This window comes from Ceratotherium simum, chromosome 7, assembly GCF_057802395.1.
Source record: "Ceratotherium simum simum isolate JZ-2026a chromosome 7, ASM5780239v1, whole genome shotgun sequence".
NCBI classification, from domain to species: Eukaryota; Metazoa; Chordata; class Mammalia; order Perissodactyla; family Rhinocerotidae; genus Ceratotherium; species Ceratotherium simum.
The window spans coordinates 10,911,907-10,930,705 of NC_141906.1; the positions used below are offsets into that span (position 1 = coordinate 10,911,907).

Genomic DNA, 18,799 nt, shown 5'->3' on the forward strand with positions numbered 1-18,799 from the left:
GCAGCCCGAGCTAAGACATGCCCTGACCTATTTATGGAGCCACGAGTAATTGAGCAGGGAGGGGTCCCTCAGCTTCTGAGGAAGAGAGGCTCCGCTGGCGCCAGTGTACACAGCCTGTCTGCTGGCGAGGAATCCCAGCCACCGGACAGGGAGGACCTCGGCCATCCCAAAGCCAATACTGAAGAGCACTTGCTCACAGCCCACTTTCTCTCCCACCCTAAACTACTGGACAGCCCACACTTGAAAGACAAGCCAGCTGCTACAGTCTCCTCTTCCTCAGCCCCGAAGAGCACCAGCCCTGATTGCTAAACCAACATCATGACTCAGAGCTAAAAGCAATCAAAACCTCCGCGTCACATCCCACTTTGACCACTAGATGGAGCTGCTTATCGCATCAAGAAGACACCACAGGCAAGTTGATTTTCTCCGCATTCTGTCAATAAAATCATTGAGTTTCAAAGCTGGTGGTGGCAAGTTACATAAGTCCAAGGTCCTGTGAGGGTAGACATGGAGAATAGACCATTCACAAAACATTTATGAAATACCTGCTTGTGCTAGCCTCTGAGTCTAAAAAAACAACGGGCACTGGATGCCTTCTAGGAGCCCCCACTTTGGTGGAGGACAGACAGACACACACACATCGTGCACGACATTTCTTAAGCATCCCAGACTCTGCCAGCTGCTTTCCAAGCTCTAACTCTAATTTCTTTGGCAGAGCAAGGATTAAATCTCAAATCTGTTTGCCTCTTGTGACCATACTCTTTCCTCAACACCATCCAGTCTCTCTGAAACACTTCCCATGCAAAGTGAAAGGCTCATATACAAGGTTGGGTGTGAACCAAGGCCACTGGAAACACACAAGACAGAACTAACTCTGGCTAGGGGAATCTGGGAGGGCATCCCAGAGGAGGCGTTTTTGTTTTTTAAGGATCAGTCAGACGGGCTAGAGGGGAAAGGAATTCCAGGGAGAAAGCAGCATGTCCTGAGGCACAGAGCTTTGCAAATGCAGGAGACAGCCTTTGGTAATAAATGGCAGGTAGCCTAGAGCAGTGGGGAGTGTGCCTGTGAGAGGGATGTGGCCAGGGCCAAGGCAGGGAGGGCCCTGTTCAGTTAAGAAGTTGAGATCTGTTCCCACAGGTGATGGGAAGCCAGCAAAGGTTCTTAGAGAAATTTCTGATTAAATTTATAAATTTAAATGGTCATTTTTTTTCCAGGAAGAAATGTATATTCATACTTTGGAAGACTATACAACTCAGTGCCTCCTTTGAAAAAAAAAAATTGTCTTCCCAAACATATGGATGAAAAGTCTGTGCCTTTCATTTTATTCTATACCATATGGCACTCTGAATTTTTAAAAGATTAGTGGATGGATTGACTTCACAGATCAAAACTTAGTAAGAGACATCTTCATCTGTTATCTTAATCTCTTTTCCACTAACTACAGCCAGAGCCCAATTTATCAATATAATGAAAGGAAGTGGTGAGGTCAGGTGACAACTGGGACACGCCTGGCACACAGTGAGTGCCATAGAGGGGTTTAACACACACACACACACACACGGACAGAAAAAAGGCATGTGCCATTAGGTTCTTGGCTAAACTCCATGGAAATAAAGTGATTTCAGCCCCCCGAGGGAGAACTGAGTGACACACACAGGTGTACGTGCTACATACTCAGCGAAGACGTGAACTTGAGACATCAGAAAATAGCGGCTAGGCCACACTGAGGTCCGGTGTCATTTTAAAACCAAAAGTCAGAGGTTTTCAGAAACTAGAATTTACTTCCACGTTAGGCTTTCTAAATAAACTTGCTGTCAACTTTCACAAGCACTTTCCTCACAGAGCCTCCACATGGATTTATACATTACTCACGCATCATGGCTGCTCCCGCTGAGGCAAACAAACACCTGGATAAAACTGGAATCATTTCATCGTCTCTAAGTGCCTGAGTGTTTGCGGTTGATCAGACGTCTAGACCCGTCTGAAACTGTGTCTTGACCAGATATTTGCCATTAATCAGATACAAACTCAAAGAGAAAGATCAAATATTGAAGGTTACAAACCATTTTAAGTGGTGCTTCGAGGCTTGGGGAAGTTAAAAGTGCCCAATGTCACAGGGCTCATGGGCGGCATGGCGGGCTAAGCTCTGTCTGACGTCTCAGCCTGTTTTCTTTCCACACACCAACCGCCGCAGCCATACGACTTACGTAGCAGATCGTGCGGCACAGACTAAACGACCCGTCCTTCAATAGCCCAACCTCGTCATGTTCATACGGGAAAGAAGAAATGAGTACAAGGACATTAAACGACTTGCCCTTAATTCACGTAAAGGCGACTGATCCCTGGGCCTCAAAGCAGGAGCTCGCCCGCATTTCCACAGAGTGGAGTCCTGCTCAGCTAGCGTTCTAGAACGCCACAACTACAAGGAGCACTAAACACCATCTGGGCTACCTCTCCTCATTTGGAAGGTAAATCTCCCCATTCAAAGGAATGGGGGGGGGAAGGAAAACCAGACCAGGCCTCTCCAATTTCAATAATTGGATGGTTTGATTACATTTCTGCACTTTTATCTACACTTGCTCTAAGCACTATCTCACTTGCTAAAAATGTAAGCTTCTCAAAAGCAGGAACTGAAATGTAAACATTTGTGCTTTTTAGCAAGGGTAAAGGCCCTGGTTTGAGTAGCTAAAGAAACTAGAGATTTCTCGCCAGGACATCAGCAAGGTTCAGGTTAGAGTGTTTCAATGTCGCCACCTTGTGGAGGATGTCAATATTACAGCAAAATAAATACAAAGACCACCATCTATTGAGGATTAAAAGACTGACCTGACAATAAAATTAACTATTACACGATACAAAAATCTCAAAATAACCAAGAAATATTTTGGTGGTATATTACAGTGGGAATTGATAATGATAACCTTGAGGCCCTACTAGATACCAAAAGTATTCTAAATAATAATAAAAAGATTAAATTACGTGCAATTTTAGTAACAGGTGTATGTTACCGTTTTTCATGTTTATGGAAAACTAGAAACACAAAATGATGCTCTAGGTTAACTGGATCATTTAATTTATTTATCATTCCATTAACTTTCCCAGCCATCGCTGATAGCAGAAATTTGTTATATGGTAGGGGTTTGGTGGCTCCTGTCTTCTGAGATTTCAGTACAGGAAGGTTATAACAGCAACAGCCAGAAAGCCGAAGCACCTTTGTCTGAGCTTTTAACTAAATAAAAGAACATTTCTAGTCAGACAGGTAGAATTAAGCAAAAGTAAATTAATTTTAAAATAAACTCCCGTAGTTGTGCTATTTCAACGCAGCAACAAAATGTTAGGCAAGATGGTCCAATACAGTGGTTAAGGAACAGGGCTCCAGAGCCACCAGGCCTGGGCTCCGCCTCTTCATCACTGCGGGGCCTGGCGAAAGTTACTTAACCTCCCCTGAGCCTCAGTTTACTCATCCGTAAAATGGGGATTATGTCATCACCTCCCTCCAAGGATTTCTGCGAAGATAGAACAAGATGACATACATGAAAGCACCTAGCACAGAGTTCAGCACCAAGAGGGAGAATTAGCTATTATTAAAATTATGAAAATATTGACTCATCGGTGGGTTTCTGGATCACTATGTTCATAGAAATGAGTGGCATGATGATTATGCCCGATTTTTATTACCTGTAATTTTGACTGGTAGAATGGTAGAGGAGAAAAAGATCTTAGAGAATTTCTGGGCAAGTCAGTTAACAGGTGAAGAAGTCTCAGGCAAGTGGGATCAAGAGATGCCCCTGCAATTTACATGGGGCTCTGGAAGTGGAGCTAGAAACAGAAAGCCAAGTCTTGTGCTCCACATGGTCACGGCCCGGCTTAGACATCATCTCGTCATTCCCCTTAACGTCATGTGTGCACAAATGGAGATGCAGGGAGATTGGGCTTGTTCCCACAACTCGCAATCCATGTGTTCATTAACTCAGCAATATCTATAAACTCCTATATGTACAATGCATGGGGGATTCGGCAGTGAACAAGCCAGACAATGTCCCTGTTCATGGCCCTTACTGTTGCAAGCAGGAGGGGGCAGCGAGACAATAAAATATGAACTCATAATCAGGATAATTTCCAATAGTCATAAGCTTTCAAAGGAGCATAAGACAGGGTGATGGAGAGGACAGGGCATGGGGCAGGCACTTCAAGTTGAATGGTCAAAGAGGCGCCCTCCAAAGAGATTCCAGCTGAGCAGCAAGATGGAACCAGCCATGCAAAGATCTGGGGAATGGCATCCGGGCCGAGAAACAGAGAGTGCAAAGAACCTCAGGCAGGAAAAAGCTTGATGAGCCTTAGAAGGCACAGGCGCAACAGGAAGCAAGGAGGGGGGATAACACCGAGATCTGAGAGGCAGGTAACAGCCGGATCCCATGGACCAGGCAGCCACGCTAAGAAGGCAGCATTCCATCCTGAGTGCAAGGTTTGGTTTAAAGGACGCAATGTGGTTTGCTGCCAAGTGTCACTCTGGCTGCCAGTGGAGCCTCCCTAGAATTGCCCAGCGATTCCTGCCAGAACTGGACTGCAGCCCAGGTCTTGTGACTCTCGGCCCAGAAGGCCCCCTATACAGTCTTTGACATGGACAGTAGAAAGTGAAGTAGGCAGTTTGACCTCCTCCGGAGGACTTAACTAAAGCCCTGAAAAGAGAACGCAGGGGCCAAGCCTGCTCCGTCTCTGAGAAGACAGAGAAACCCCGGGACTCACCCGCTTGTGACGTCATCTGTCCGGATGTTCTTGCTCAGAACGTCCCCATCGCTCATGTAGCCGGGGGCGTCCATGCTGATGCCTTCCAGGTCCATCTCATCTCCGGCCTTGTCTGAGACGTCCACGTGGCAGATGCTGCTGCCCCTGGAGGCCAGCTGCCTCCTCAAAGGAGCAGAGTACACATAGCGGCCCGACTCAGTGTTGATGAACCGGCTGGCGTTGGCTCGAGGCGGGTACCCGTTGCCCATAGAGGGGGCGTCTCCCGCTTGGAGCCGAGGGCTGGACTGGCCAAGCCTCCAGGAGAGGGGAGTGGGCCTGCCAGTCAGGCTGAGGATACTGCGCCCGCTTATCTCCGTGGTGACGTTGGTGTCGAATGTGGTTTCCAATGTGCTAAAAACATAAAGCCGGCCTTGGGTTAGACCCTAAGGTGCCTAATATTCTTCGCAGTTTATATATTCTTTCATTTTTTTTAGAATTATGAAATATTTCCCATATACAAAAGAGGATCAAATGATTGGCTCCAATGGCCCACCCAGTGTAAGTCCTCTGTTAAAAATGAAAAGGCAAAGCTGCATATCTACGTAACCTTCTGAGAAGCCAGGTGGAGAATTTTCCCCCTAAAACATGACACAAGATACCTACTACCAATTACCTTAACTAAACGATCTTAACTACCAGCATCTTATTCCCAACCCAGGAAAGGAAGCAGAAAATGCTGACCAGATAACAATGGGGCATCAAGGTACCTACTGCCCATTCGTGCTAGGATGCTGCACGCCAGGATGCACCATCCACCCTGGAGTTCCTAATGTCACATCTCACATCCTCAGCTCCCTCTAGACTGAGCCGGGGGGAGAGCCCCAGTTTTCTCTCTAAGGTCCATTTTCCCCACACTTTTGCTTCTCCCACATTTTGTCCAAAATAACAAATAAACTTTGGGGGCAAAAGGCTGGAAAAGAGTGGTAAACGCCTGGGCTTGAGATCCATAATAAATCAAATTACGGGGGTCCAAATCCGCCAGGAGACTGAGCTCATCCCTGGCCATCAGACAGACTCTATTGCAGTCCACTGTCTTTCCGGCCCTGCAGGTCTGTGCATGGTAAAGTTGACCAAGGTGCTGCCACAGAGCCACACTGGGGGCTCCTAACTGAGCAGAGAGTGAGAGTCTTTCCTGCAGAAGAACCCTTAAGAAGGTAAGGTCATCATTACCTCTCTAGTCCAAGCTTAGAAATTTATCAGACTGCTGTAACCCACATGAAGGCAGTTTTAGTGATGATGGTGGAAATGGAGATGTTTCCTTGCCCATCACTGAGCCACAGGGTCCAGCCTCTGGCTCCACGCCATCAAATATATAAAGGTTTGGGGAGCCCCACATCACAACCCCCAAGTTTACTCTCCTCTGGAGGGTAGTTTGGCACCTCAACCGTTTCTGTTTCCCTCCTATCCTGCAGTCGGCCTTATTTTCCTCTTACTGGGGATCTCTTAGGTTTGGGCCCTGGTCTCATTTAACGTAGAACCCACAGAGGTTAACGTGACCTGCCAAAACCACTGGCACTGGGGGCCCCTGCCGTCTCCTTGCTACACTCCTTCATCACAGAGACTGAAACTGCAGAAGCAAAGCAGACTCCCTGGGAGATCAGTGGGGGCAACCAGGACTTCACCTCGATTATCAAAGCCCAACACAAACCATAAAACTCATTTCTGCCCCATCAAGGGTGCACCAGGGCTGCATCCTCTTCAGCTTCTTGCTCAACAACACAAACAACCTCACAAATGCTTCCAAGGTCATCCCAGATTTCATCCAACGAAATCATGGTTTAAACATGCTCGTAAGTTTGTACAAATTTTCCCTTACGTGTTTTACACACGCTCATGACTAACAACATTACAGAGTGTTGTGTATCAGAAGACCGGGTAGGAATTCAAGTTATTTGCTTTATCGCACAGGTCAAATATAGTTCACCTGCTTGTTTCAACAGCACAATATAGTTTTAGAAAATGCATGTAAAGTGAAATTTCAGTGGAGCTGGTCTACAAAAATCCTCTGAAGAGTGGATTTGGCAACTTTCTGCTTTTGGGAGGAATCTGTCTGTATTCATTTTTGCCCCTGACGCTTCTCTTCTGTACACTGTATGGCAGTCTTTGTGAATTCCAGCACATTTGAGGATCAAAGTTATTTATTCTATTGTTAACCAAATCACTTTGCTAGCAGCACGAAGAAACCCAAGAGAAGTCATGTGAAAACCAAGTCACTAGCTAGTTCAGTAAAGAAATTCACGCTGTAGATACCTGTGTGTGACCTGAGTTCCTCGTAAACTGGACATGGTCTCCTCCAGATTCTGCCGCAGATCTGCGATGTTCTTCACTGTCCGCAGTCGCCGAGCCTCAGGATCTTCCCCTGGAAAGACAACGACTAAGATTATTCTAATTCTCAGATGGCTCTTGAGATTCACGAGAACAGTAATCACATCCGCGACCACAACCATGTTCTGTGCTCAGTGCCTGGATCACTGTGGGTGCTTAAGAAGGATCTGAGAAGGAATGGATGGATGGATGGATGGATGGATGGACGGACGGACGGACGGACGGACAGAGGGACAGACGGATGGATGGATGAACGGATGGACGGACGGACGGATGGATGGATGGATGAACGGATGGATGGATGGATGGATGAACAGATGGATGGATGGATGGATGCCCAACAGAAGGTGCTAAATCCAAGGGGAGAAGCCTGTCTTCTCCCTCCAAGTCCCTCCTGAAACGGGTGAGGTCCCGCTTGCGGGAGAAGCAAAGCGCCCAGTCAGAGATGTAAACACATTTCACACCATCTCCAATAGAGACATGCATGTTTGGTTTGACCGCTTACCAGAAGTCATTTTCTGCCCACAGAAAAGTGGGTGAGGCATTCAGTTCTCTCACCCATTGATGATACACCCTGCTGTTGACCAGCGCTACTTTATAAACACAACTTGCAGTGGCTAAAAGATGTGTACTTCTTAATCGAAAATTTCTACAGAGAGAGGTGTGTCTCTGTTAGATTTATGATGTCATCTCAAATTCTGGCTCCTTGACTCACTGGCTGTGTGATGGTGGGGACGGTGCTGACCCTCTCCATCCTTCAGTCCTAAAACGAGGACGGTAACGGTCCCGACCTCAAAGGTACCGGCAGCCACAGGGCCTGGCGATCCTGAGCACAGCGCCAGCGCAGCACCCAACTCCCGCCAGCCGTGCTGCAGAGCAGGCGCCAGCAAGAAGAGTCAGGGTCTCTCTTTGGAGGACAAGGGACTTCCGTTCTCTGGGCAAGATCCTCCACAAAACACCTGGCCCAGCAGAGGTCAAGCTGGCACAGATGCCCCGGGAGAAATAGGCCACACCAAGCCAGGAAGCCACATGCTGTCTCAGAGCAGCCTTGCCTCGGGCTCTCTGGTTATTCTTTTGATGGGCTTACCCGGGGAGGAGGAGGAGAGGAATAAGTAAAGTAATGATTAAAGGAATCAAACGTCTATCCCTCAGAGTAATTTCAGGGAGGACTGAGGAGACTGAAGAACCACAATCAAGGGTCTTTAAAAGCCTGTGACTATTTCAAGTGTTGAGCAACATTTTTAAAGAAATCTCCATCAAGAACATAGTACACATGGGCAGCAGCAAGTGGAATTTACATTAGACACTAAGTAGAACTTCCAGCAATTGTCATTAATAGGAAAATAGGCAGCTAAGAAATGTCACAGAATTTACTTTCCTTCTGACACTGATAATTTCCTTAGGTTGTTCTCGGCATGGTGGTGCCGAGGAGCTGGGGACTGGAGGAAATGACAGATATGTGATTTTATGAAGAAAATTTGCTATAGCAAACTCTCTATCCTTGAAAATGCAAGTGTTTCAATTTTCTCCCCCTTTTCAACCAAGAGAAGTTTGGAAGGCATTTTTCTCTTATCTGAAAAGTGGTCAAACTTGCATTTCCCACCCAATTCTTTAAAATACAAATATGTATGTACGTGTTTTTAAATGAAAGCAGTGATGAATGTCTACTTTACCTTCCCTTAGTGGCCTTGGAGGAATGTAGGTGCATCTATCCCCTGGGCCATCAATTAAATATCTTTCACTGCCAGTCGGGCCACATTTTATCTGTGTAGCTGCCAAAAGGGCACTGAGTTTTGCACAGCTCTAGGACCTACAGTGAACATTTATTAGGAAACTAAGTCTAGGCACAAGTTTTCAAATTACCTTCATCAACTAACTTAAGCACACACAAGAAGAATAACAATTATATGTATTTATCCATGTCTCTATTACTGACGTATTTGCCTGTGTTAACTCTCCTTTAGAAATTCAAAGATCTTTGAGATGGGACGGTGTCTCACCTTTACTTTTGGTAACCCCCACACACGTTTTTATAGCTGCCCAAGAAATAGTTATCGTCCAAAAGATGTTTGGTCAGCCTAGGGCTGAAGAAAAAGCACGGACTGTGCATCCCAGTAGATCAAGGTTTGAATCGTGCTGTTGTCACTTATTAGCCACTTGATCTTGGATAGTGGCTTATCCTCTCTGAACCTCATCTGTAAAATGGGGATAAATCCCTTCCCTCAATGGGTTAGGAGGAGGAACAGATGCGGTGACACGGCATATGCCCGGCAGAAAACGAGGGCTCGCTGAAATCCAGCGCCCTGTTCCCCACCTGGGGTCCCACTGGGCACATTCTCTCCCCTCAGAGCCCTGCGTACACCTGATTCCAAGAGCAACGTAGAAAAGCAAACCAGTAATACACCTGCCTCGCTTAGGTGGCCACGTTCTGAACTGCCGAGTCTGCTTCCTTGGAAGATGGACTGAGTGTAAGATTTTCCCACCAACTCACAGCTGACCACAATAAAAACACAACCGTGCTCCACTGGACATGGCAGGGCCCGTTCAACTCATACACAGAGATGGTGAGAATGAGTAAGCTCTCCCATGTCTACCTGTGGCTCTCTTGCATTTGCCAACGGCAGCCCTCCCTCGAGCCACTGGTCATGATGAAGAGAACACCTCGTTCTGACCCGAGAGGGCTGAGCATGGAGGATGTCAGGGTGTTACAAAAGGAAGAAGAAGGAACTTGGGATTTTTAGTTGGAAGAGGGAGGCTAAGGGACATGTTGCTATGTGGAAAAGAATGGAAATTGTCTGTGGGCTTCAGGAGGCTGGATTATATCCAGTGATTACATATGTAAGAATCAAGAACTCCATTACCCATTAAAGCCAACAAGATATGGAAGGGCTGCCTCATGAAAGAATAACCTTCCTGTCATAAGGAATATTCTGGCAGAGACTGAAAGACAATTCGTCAGTGAATGATGGAAGGGATTCACGGACCGGATAATGAACAGGAGCACGTGGTTCCTTCTGACTCTACAATCCAGGTGGCACGTCTCAAGTGTAAGGCCACATAAATGACAAAGCACCATGGGAAAATCCACCTATTTGCATAAGCAAGGGGAAGAACCAAGGAATTGATCAAACAGTCACAGCAACGTCCATTTCTAAATACACTCACCATTCATTCTCATTTCAAGGGATCGGCTATGGATAAGTTAAATTCAACCTCGTGCCACTGTATAGTATCTCCATAAAATAATGCACAGTGCAATCACACATGTGGTTTCTACCGCTTGAATGTAAAGACAAGTCACCCCAATTAAGAAGTTTTCATTAGCAACCAACACCATTCGACTTAATACCACAAAGTGCTTGCAGGCACAAGTGACTGCACAGTCTGTTCCCCAAAGGGAGGCAGCATCTCAGGCTTTCTGGGCTCTTACTTGGTTTTAAAGTCCTGATGCAGAAGAGACATGGGAGCAAAAGAAAAATTAGTGAAAGATCACAGGCTGCAGTCTGTCGCTCTGAATTTAAGTGGCTTGTGGAATGGTCTCTGGCTGCTGCTTTTGCTTTTCAAATGTGAATTCGCTGAGCCTCAGAGTTGGACATGAATCCACACTCCTCCACAGGACACACATCTGATCCATGCCGGGCCCTGAAGCCCTGGCCCAGCTCCTTTGATGTGTGCACATGAGAGCACAACCTGGAATGTGCACGGAGACCTGAGCAGTCATCTGAACTCCACACCCTTCTCCTCAAAGCTAGCCCTTTTCCTGTGCTAACGTGTCCTCGTATGCAAGGAGCTACAAACCATGGAGAGAAGGAAACACACAACCAATCCCAAATGTGGGGCCCTGAACCACTGTAAGACGGATCACTTACAAATGGCTTGGAACCTCTCTGCCCCAGCACTGTGCCCAGCCAGCAGAACCAGAAGGAAATAGTTAAATCGCTCAGATCCTCTGAAATTAATACTCAAGGCTAACGGTGAGATGGGTAAGATTTGATCGCAGGGCTGCAGACCAATTCCACAGCTGTAATACGGCTATTAAAATGGTGTGGCAATGGATATTTAGATGAATAAATGGATTTAAACACAGATTCAATTTTTAACCCAACTCTGGAAGTGGTAAGATATGAGAAGACTAATGCAGCCACCGCTAAATATGTGGTTTACCACTCGCCTCCCTGATGAGAAGTTGCTGGAACACAGGGCACAGCAATGGGGAGCAGGGAAGAGAGAGAGAGAAGGTGCTAACTCAGAAAGAAAGCAGTGCAGGAAGAATTCTAGCTCAGATGCTAGCTTTTCTTCTTTAAATTAAGAATGTGACAGTATGACACTAATAGGCAGATATTTATGGAATTAACTACACGACAACTGTGGATGTGTTTTTATATAATGTCCGTTCAATCACTATTGTCTAGCTTATACATAAAATTTAGATTTTTTTTTTGTTTTTGGCAAAAGAAGCATGCTGTAGTCTTCTTTACAATTAATAGAGGATGCTAAGAACACATTTTCAATCAGTGCTTCCATATAGGAAACAAAAAAGTCAATGTTTTAGAGTTCCACCTCTTGTTGGAAAGTGACTTTATCTGAAGAGTAAACAAGAGATTCAAAATGAAGTGTGAGGCCAGCCCAGAGCCCCTACGTGAATGAAATGGAATTTATCTTAAATTAGGGTTTGCCAACAGGTGAGAGACTTATTTACAATTCTGGGGAGGAGGGAGTAGATTGTGTGAGAGAGAAAACAGTGAGAAAAAGAAGAAGGAAAATCATAAGAAAAAAAGGAAAATAAGTTTGTTTAGCTCAACAATCAACGCAACAGTAAAACAACTTCAAATCGAGCTGGGTTGGCGCCCTTCCAGCAGGCGGTTTCACGGGAGGCCTCATCACCAGCCGACACGGAACTTCTGGGGCCCCATACTCACCGGTGAGTTCCTCCAGAGCAGGCTGTCCACTCTTGGTGTAGTGGCTAGGCTCCATGCTCACACCGGCGGAGCTGGACTCGGCAGTAATGTTCCCTTCGGTGTCTGTCTGGGACCTTCACACACAAACCAAAGCAGACAGCTTGTCAGGAGCAGTCACTACCACATCTGGACCGCTGTGGTCTGACCACAGCACCCACCATCACCTCCTTCAGCAAGAAGCTTTAGGACAGAGCAGAGCAGCAGACTGACGCTAAATAATTCATCAGCACACGTGGAGCAATGTCCTAGAAAGAGAGAGCCACCGAACTGGAAAAGATGAAATATTCATCGCCCAGATGGAGGGTCTGCAATCCCTCACTGGGTTACGCTCCTCCGAGTCCCCATCAGGGAGCTAGGTCCAGCCAGAACAATGCTGGAGAGGACTGGGTGGTTTGGATCATTTAACCTATGCCAAAGAGTGACTTCTAAGTAACCAGCAACACCAGCAAGTCAAGCATAAAGATGACTCCATTGACAGCCCCCGTGGCTCCCCCCGTCCTCCTGACACGGCTCTCTGAAACGATGACTGTAAAACCAGTCAGGAGTGGGTGCCAAGCAGGTGTGCCTGCCCTCTAGGTCTCTGATTCAGAGCTCAGATCTTCTGACATGAAAGGTCTCATTGATCATTATTTCAACACTTGACTGAAATCTGTACTTCCCCAAACTTTCTCCACGCCCTTATTTGTCAAGCAAATTGAGGAAACCACTTCATGCAATGTGTTCTTGCCACAACTACCTCTGCTCATTCAGGCACAGCATACGAATGTACAATTACACTCAGACGCAGAACCCTAGTGTAACATTATTAATTCATTAGCATCCCGAGCTAATTCCACCAGATTTCACTCTCTAAGAAGAAAGCGTTTGCCAAGAATGTGAATTGTCTTAAACGTGGGGGATGTACCGATAAACCTCAAGTCATCCATCTATTCTTCCCCCCTTTGCCCTCCTCCTGCAGCCATCAGTGCCCAACTCCTGTAATCTCTACCCAGAAAGGATTTTCATACTCCCAGTGCTCCTCTGTATCCCCTGGCAAGAGTCCATGCTCTCACCATCTCTGCCTAGGCCCTGCGAGCACTCTGTAAACAGGTATGCTGCCTCCAGCCTGGAGAGTGCAAATGGCAGCCAGGTGTGGGAACCAGTCCACAGATTTATTCTTACCGGTCTGCATAGTATTTTAAAGCTTTTGAATTAGTTTCAGCATTTAAAAATTGGGAGATTTCAAAAGAAATATCTGGATTTCTGCTTTCTCCCTTTCTTTTCTTACTTTCAGTTAAAACAAGAAAGTCTAGGAAGACAGCTCACTGTCTTGCAGGTCGCCACCTGCTGGTGTTTTTTCAGGTGGTGGCTGCTCCCTCTAGAGGCAAGAAGTTCCCTCTGCCACAGTCCCCTGCATCCTGAGCCACTCACTGATATCATCTTTTGGGGCCCAATCAGGCATCTGAATCCCTGATCTCTGCTCTAGACTGTTCCTAGGTCTGGTCCACCCCTCACACCCTCCTCCACTGATCTCTGTGATACTGCTGTGATCTGATCACCCTCTGATTAAAGGTCTTCAATGGTTCCCCTCGCCCACAGCATCAAGTCTAAAGTCCTTATTGTGGTAGAAGAGGCCCTATGTCACGGGACTCTTCCTTCCTTCATTTCCCCCCATCTCCTCCACTCCTCCACTGTAAACACAGCCATGCCCCATGCTCCACCCACATGTGGCTTCTCTCCATTCCCAGACCATACCATGGCCGTAGCAGAAACATCTTTGTAGTTACGGGACCTCTGCCTATAGGCCCTTCCCCTCTTTCTTTTTTTTTATTTATTTATTTTTTTATTTTATTTATTTATTTTTTCCCCCCAAAGCCCCAGTGGATAGTTGTATGTCGTAGCTGCACATCCTTCTAGTTGCTGTATGCGGGACTCGGCCTCAGGATGAACGGAGAAGTGGTGCCTCGATGCGCACCCGGGATCCGAACCCGGGCCACCAGCATCGCAGCGCGCGCACTTAACCACCAAGCCACAGGGCCAGCCCCTCCCTCTTTCTTCCTTAGTTTGTTCCTAACCCACCTGTAAGACGCAGTTCCCATGCCATCTTGGCCTGGAAGCCTTTCCCGACTCTCTGCCAACTGATCGCCCCTCCTCCTGTGTGCTTCTACAGCACTCTCCTTATTCTCTGATGCCTGGTTATTACAACGTGACCTAATCAATAAATCTTTCCTCATCTAGACTGAGCTCTCTGAAGGCAAAGACTGGCTCTTTTGACGTGTGCACATAAGAACGTGATCTGTTCAAGTTCATGTGCTGAGCAGGCACTCAGCCAGGGCGTGTTGCATGGATAAATGAGAACTTTTTAAGTCTAGAAGAATGCTGGGTACTGGAAGGAACATTAGACATGGAGTCTGAACACTGAGCTGGCTGCAGGTCTGGAGCCCATAACTTGATAGCTGTGCACATCTGAGTAAGTCGCTTCACCTCTTTGACCCTCAGGGTCCTCTTCTGTACAGTGGGGGAAGACGACAGCGACCTCCTTGGCTGCTACAAAAATCCCGTGAAATGACACAAAAGCACTCAGTCAAGTGTAAAGCGACAGAGGTGTCCAGTGTTACTTCTGAATTCCTAAATATAATTCATTCTGAGTGATTTTAAAAAATGATGTGTCTTCCGTTTATCTCTTGGTAACATCGCTAACATGGAGAGGTTCTGGGGGTAGCATTGTAAGTTACAGTGAGCCATAAACTTAAAAATTTTAGAGCACAGAGGGAGTCTAAATCATTTTCTAATATCCTCTAATATAGTCCAATCTCCTCACTCTACACATGAAGACACTGAGGCTCAGAGAGAGGCAGAGATTTAGAGTCAAGACTGTTTCGTGGTTAAGAATTTGGTCCCTCTGGTTAGAGAGACTTGGGTTTAAACACTAGCTCTTCTAGCTATTAGCTCTGTGACTTAGAGCAAGTTACTTAATTACTCTAAGCCTCAGTTTGCTCATCTATAGAATGGGGATAAAAAGATAGCTAGCTCATGGAGTTGTGGGAAGGAATAAATGAGCGAAGTCATGAAGAGCCCTTAGCTGGGTCTCTGCACACACCTGTGCATGCTCCCAGCTGTTCCTGCAGCCAGGTCCCAGGACCACACAGGGAGTCACAAGCTAATAAAGACAGAGCCTGGCGCCCTCTTATCCCAGTGCTCTCCTTCCAGGCCCCTCCCTGGCTCACCTAAAGAGGAAGGCACCTCAGAGGGGCCAGAGGACACCACACCAGGTGAGCGTTAACGTTAAAAGGCAGCTGGGCAATTTTCTCCCTCCACCTACTTGTCAGACATTTGCTCTTTATCGTTAAGAGTTTTTCCTCTCATGGAAAAGCTTGACATTTTAAAAAAAGGGATTAAATATTTTACAATCTTTCAAATGGTTACAGCCAAAAAAAAGGAAGGCGTGGGATTGATCAAAGACTGTCATATATTTTAATTGTGAAAATTCAAATCAAGAATCTGTGAACAGTGGCTTGAATATGCATTACCTCAAGACTATTAATGTTATTGGAATGATAAAAATTCCATGGGGAGCAATTCGGGTGCCTCCATGGTTCAGAGAACAACTGTTTTAGACGCCCTGCATGCAGCCGAGTGCTGAGTCACTTCTGAGCCTTGGCACTCTTCTCAGGACTGTTAGCTGAGCTGATGACTTGATTTAATAAAAAGATGACTGTCTTCCAATTAAAAAGTGTGGGCGTGACCCTCACTGAAGGGGAGGGGAGTGGAGGAAAAGGGAAGCGGGATGAGGCGAGGTCTGACCTTCCCTCACTGTCTGGACCAGGCTGGCTTCACTCTGAAGTCCCTCAAGCCAGTCTTTCCACCAGCTCCTGGCAGGAATAGTAACAGAGGCTACCAGAACACAACTCAGGCAGGGAGAAGGGGGAAAGCTAATTCTTCGGGGAACCACAGAAACAGAGGAATCTGAAAGTCTGGGGACAAGTCTACACATATGAACAGCCATGTAAGTGCATGTGCACATACGGGCATTTGCATCTTACATCTGAATGTGTACTTGTGTCCAGACTCATGTGTGACTGTCAACGTATGTCCATGCCTAGGGGTGTACAAGTGTGTGCACACAACTGTGCATGTGTATGGACTTAGGGTAAGAGCTGTAAAATGAGTGCCTAGAATATGACATTCAATCTTAGTCCCCTTTTGCTCTGTAGCGGCATCAGTTATCATTCAACTATGCAGTGTGGCCAAATGCATCACACGTCTCAAGCACAGGATCAAGCTGACTACTCGAGCAAGGCTCTGGGACTCCCTTGAGAGCAGTGCTCGGGGAGCCTCCACCTGCCTGGAGATGACTCATCCTCATGTAACAAGGAGCACCCAGAGCCAGGGTCCTCCATCCCGCAAAGGTGTGCAGTGCAGGCTGAGAAACTGGAGGCTCTCACAGGCCAGAACTCCACAGAGCAAGCAGCACCTGGCTCCACATAGTCTCTTGTGGTCCCACGGATGTGTCATCAGAGACACCGAGGGACAGATAACAGACAGAAGGACAGAGACAGACACAAACACCCAGACTTGTCCTCAATACACCTGGGTTCTTTTGCCTTCTAGAACTGGTCCCTCCTTACCACTTCCCTTCTTCACCCCACTCTCCCTTCAAAAGATCCCAGCACACAGCAGGGACTGAAAAAATACTTCATACGTGTGATACGGTAGAAACTGTGAGGATCTGAAAGTTCAAGACAAACACCTCTGTGAGAAGAAGTCTCGGTTATTCAGCAAGGTGGGTTTTGTGTTTTCTATTTTTACAGGACATCTAGGATGTGTTAGGACTGATGCTGGAACCAGGCGAGTGATCCCAAACCACCCCTCACGTGTCTGCTCTCGCTGCTGCTTCTGAAATGCCCCCGGGGCCCCAATGCCCAGTGGAATCCTACTCACCCTGGGCTCAGCTCAAATTCTACTCTCTTGAGCTTTCTCTGCCCGCCCTCAAGCACACCGTGTAGACCTCTGTTAGGAGCTTATCAGCTGGTACCTTAGCTGCCTGCTCAAATGTTCCTGGAGGGCGGGCCTGAGACCGCCCTCAAAGACCCGGAATCTGCCAGGAAGGCTCCTGTGCCCAATGGCCCAGGAAGGGCAGGTGGGTGGCCGCTCCTACCTGTACAGGAAAGGCGCGACTGTGGCAGTGTTGGGGTGGCTGTATTGCTGCTGGGGCTGAGGTAGCTGAACACTGACAGTATTGCTTCCTGTGGTCTGGGTGGTCCCCAGGGACCCACTGACAGTCTGGCTGCTGATGCTGTGGTTCAGGGTGGTTCCACCTGGGCCTTTTCCTTCTGAGGAAGCCAGGCTGGAGGAGGAACTGGAGTGTCTGCCGTCCAGCTGGGGCTTCTGCTGCGGGAGCCCCAAGCTCGGCTTCCCACTCCGGCTCCGCTCCCCCTCCTTAGGGGGGGCAGGGGCACTTGGGGACTTCCCGGGCACGCTCTTCATCCCTGGTTTTGGTATTCCACTGTGGGGAGGGGCTGTGGCCTCCTTCTTGGCACTGTTGAGCTTTCCCCCTTTGGGGATGAAGCTGGCAATCTTGGAGGACTTTTTTGGCATCTCGGTCACGGCTGCCCCGCTGGGGTCTTCCTTCGCCCCCTCTTTGAGGTCCGGCCTCTCTGTCACAGAGGCTCTCTTGGCGAGGTCCTTGCTTTTCTCCTTTTCCTTCTCCCGCTGCTGCTTCTCCCTTTCCTTCTCGTTGCCTTTCGGGGAGCTCTTCTTGTTGGTCAGCGCCCGGCTGAACGTCCTCTGGGCGATGCCCTTGAGCGCAATCTTGGGGCTGTTGGAGGCGGGGCCCGCCGTGGCCAGCGCGCGACCCGCCGCCTCGATCTCTTCGCTCTCTTCGAAGCTGGGCAGCATCTCGAGCCGCTCACAGCTCGTGTCCCGGGGGGCCGGGCCCTCGCTCGCCTTGGAAGCCCCTTTACTGTTGAAAAGTTTTAGCTTTTCCAGCATGGACTTCTGATTGCTGGGGGCTGGCTTCATGGCTTCGGGGCTGGGCCTGGGGGCCTCGGGCACGGGCTGCTTGACGGCGAGCACAGCCGACGTGGCGCTGTGCTTCACGCTGACCGACTTGCTGCGCCAGGGCTTGGAGGCGGCGCCGGGCTGCGGGATGGCCGAGGAGGCGCCGCAGTTAGCCGGAGCGGAGGGGCCGCCGCTCTCCGAAGAGGCAGGTGCATGGTCGCTCATTCCGGGGTAGGAGGAGGCTGGGCTTGCCGATGGCTCTGCAGAGATGGGGAAGAGAAAGAAACGCGAGTTACACCTGCGGACCTGCCCTGAAGACCAGGGAGGGTCGGCCATGGTTAGACAGCCAATCGCTCCCAACCGGAACGCCATATAGCTCCATCACCCGCTTTGTGCATTCCCTGTGGTTCAATTTTAAATCCCACCTTGACTTCCTCCTGCTCTCCATCATGCACAGTTCACATCCCCCCATCACATTGTGGTGCATGCTGTGCAAATACACGCTGATCTTAACATCAACATACATGAAGCACAATTAAGCACATAAATTTAAGGAAAAACAAAAACCCACACCGCCACCATGGTGGTGTAAGAAAAATGTAGGAAATATCTACTGTATTGAGTTATTCAACCCACAACCCCGTTTCCCAGTTATGCCAAACAATCAAGACTTATCCAACTTTAAGAAACAATGTAGCAGAGACATTAAAACAGAACAGGCAAAAAAAATAGAGAAGAGAAACCAAGTATAA

The 18,799-nt window shown here is 47.8% G+C and overlaps 1 protein-coding gene across 4 annotated transcripts in view; it reads right to left on the reverse strand.

Moving 5' to 3' along the window:
- NAV2 (neuron navigator 2) overlaps nucleotides 1-18,799 on the reverse strand; it is a 697,375-nt gene that overhangs the window by 147,017 nt on the left and 531,559 nt on the right. For all 4 annotated transcript variants that reach the window (XM_087433096.1, XM_087433094.1, XM_087433097.1 and 1 more), the window contains exons 7-10: nucleotides 17,206-18,307; nucleotides 12,030-12,142; nucleotides 7,036-7,144; nucleotides 4,747-5,136 (exon numbers count right to left, since the gene is read on the reverse strand). In XM_087433096.1, coding sequence (XP_087289222.1) covers nucleotides 4,747-5,136; nucleotides 7,036-7,144; nucleotides 12,030-12,142; nucleotides 17,206-18,307 — 1,714 coding nt within the window. The remainder of the gene's footprint in view (nucleotides 1-4,746; nucleotides 5,137-7,035; nucleotides 7,145-12,029; nucleotides 12,143-17,205; nucleotides 18,308-18,799) is intronic.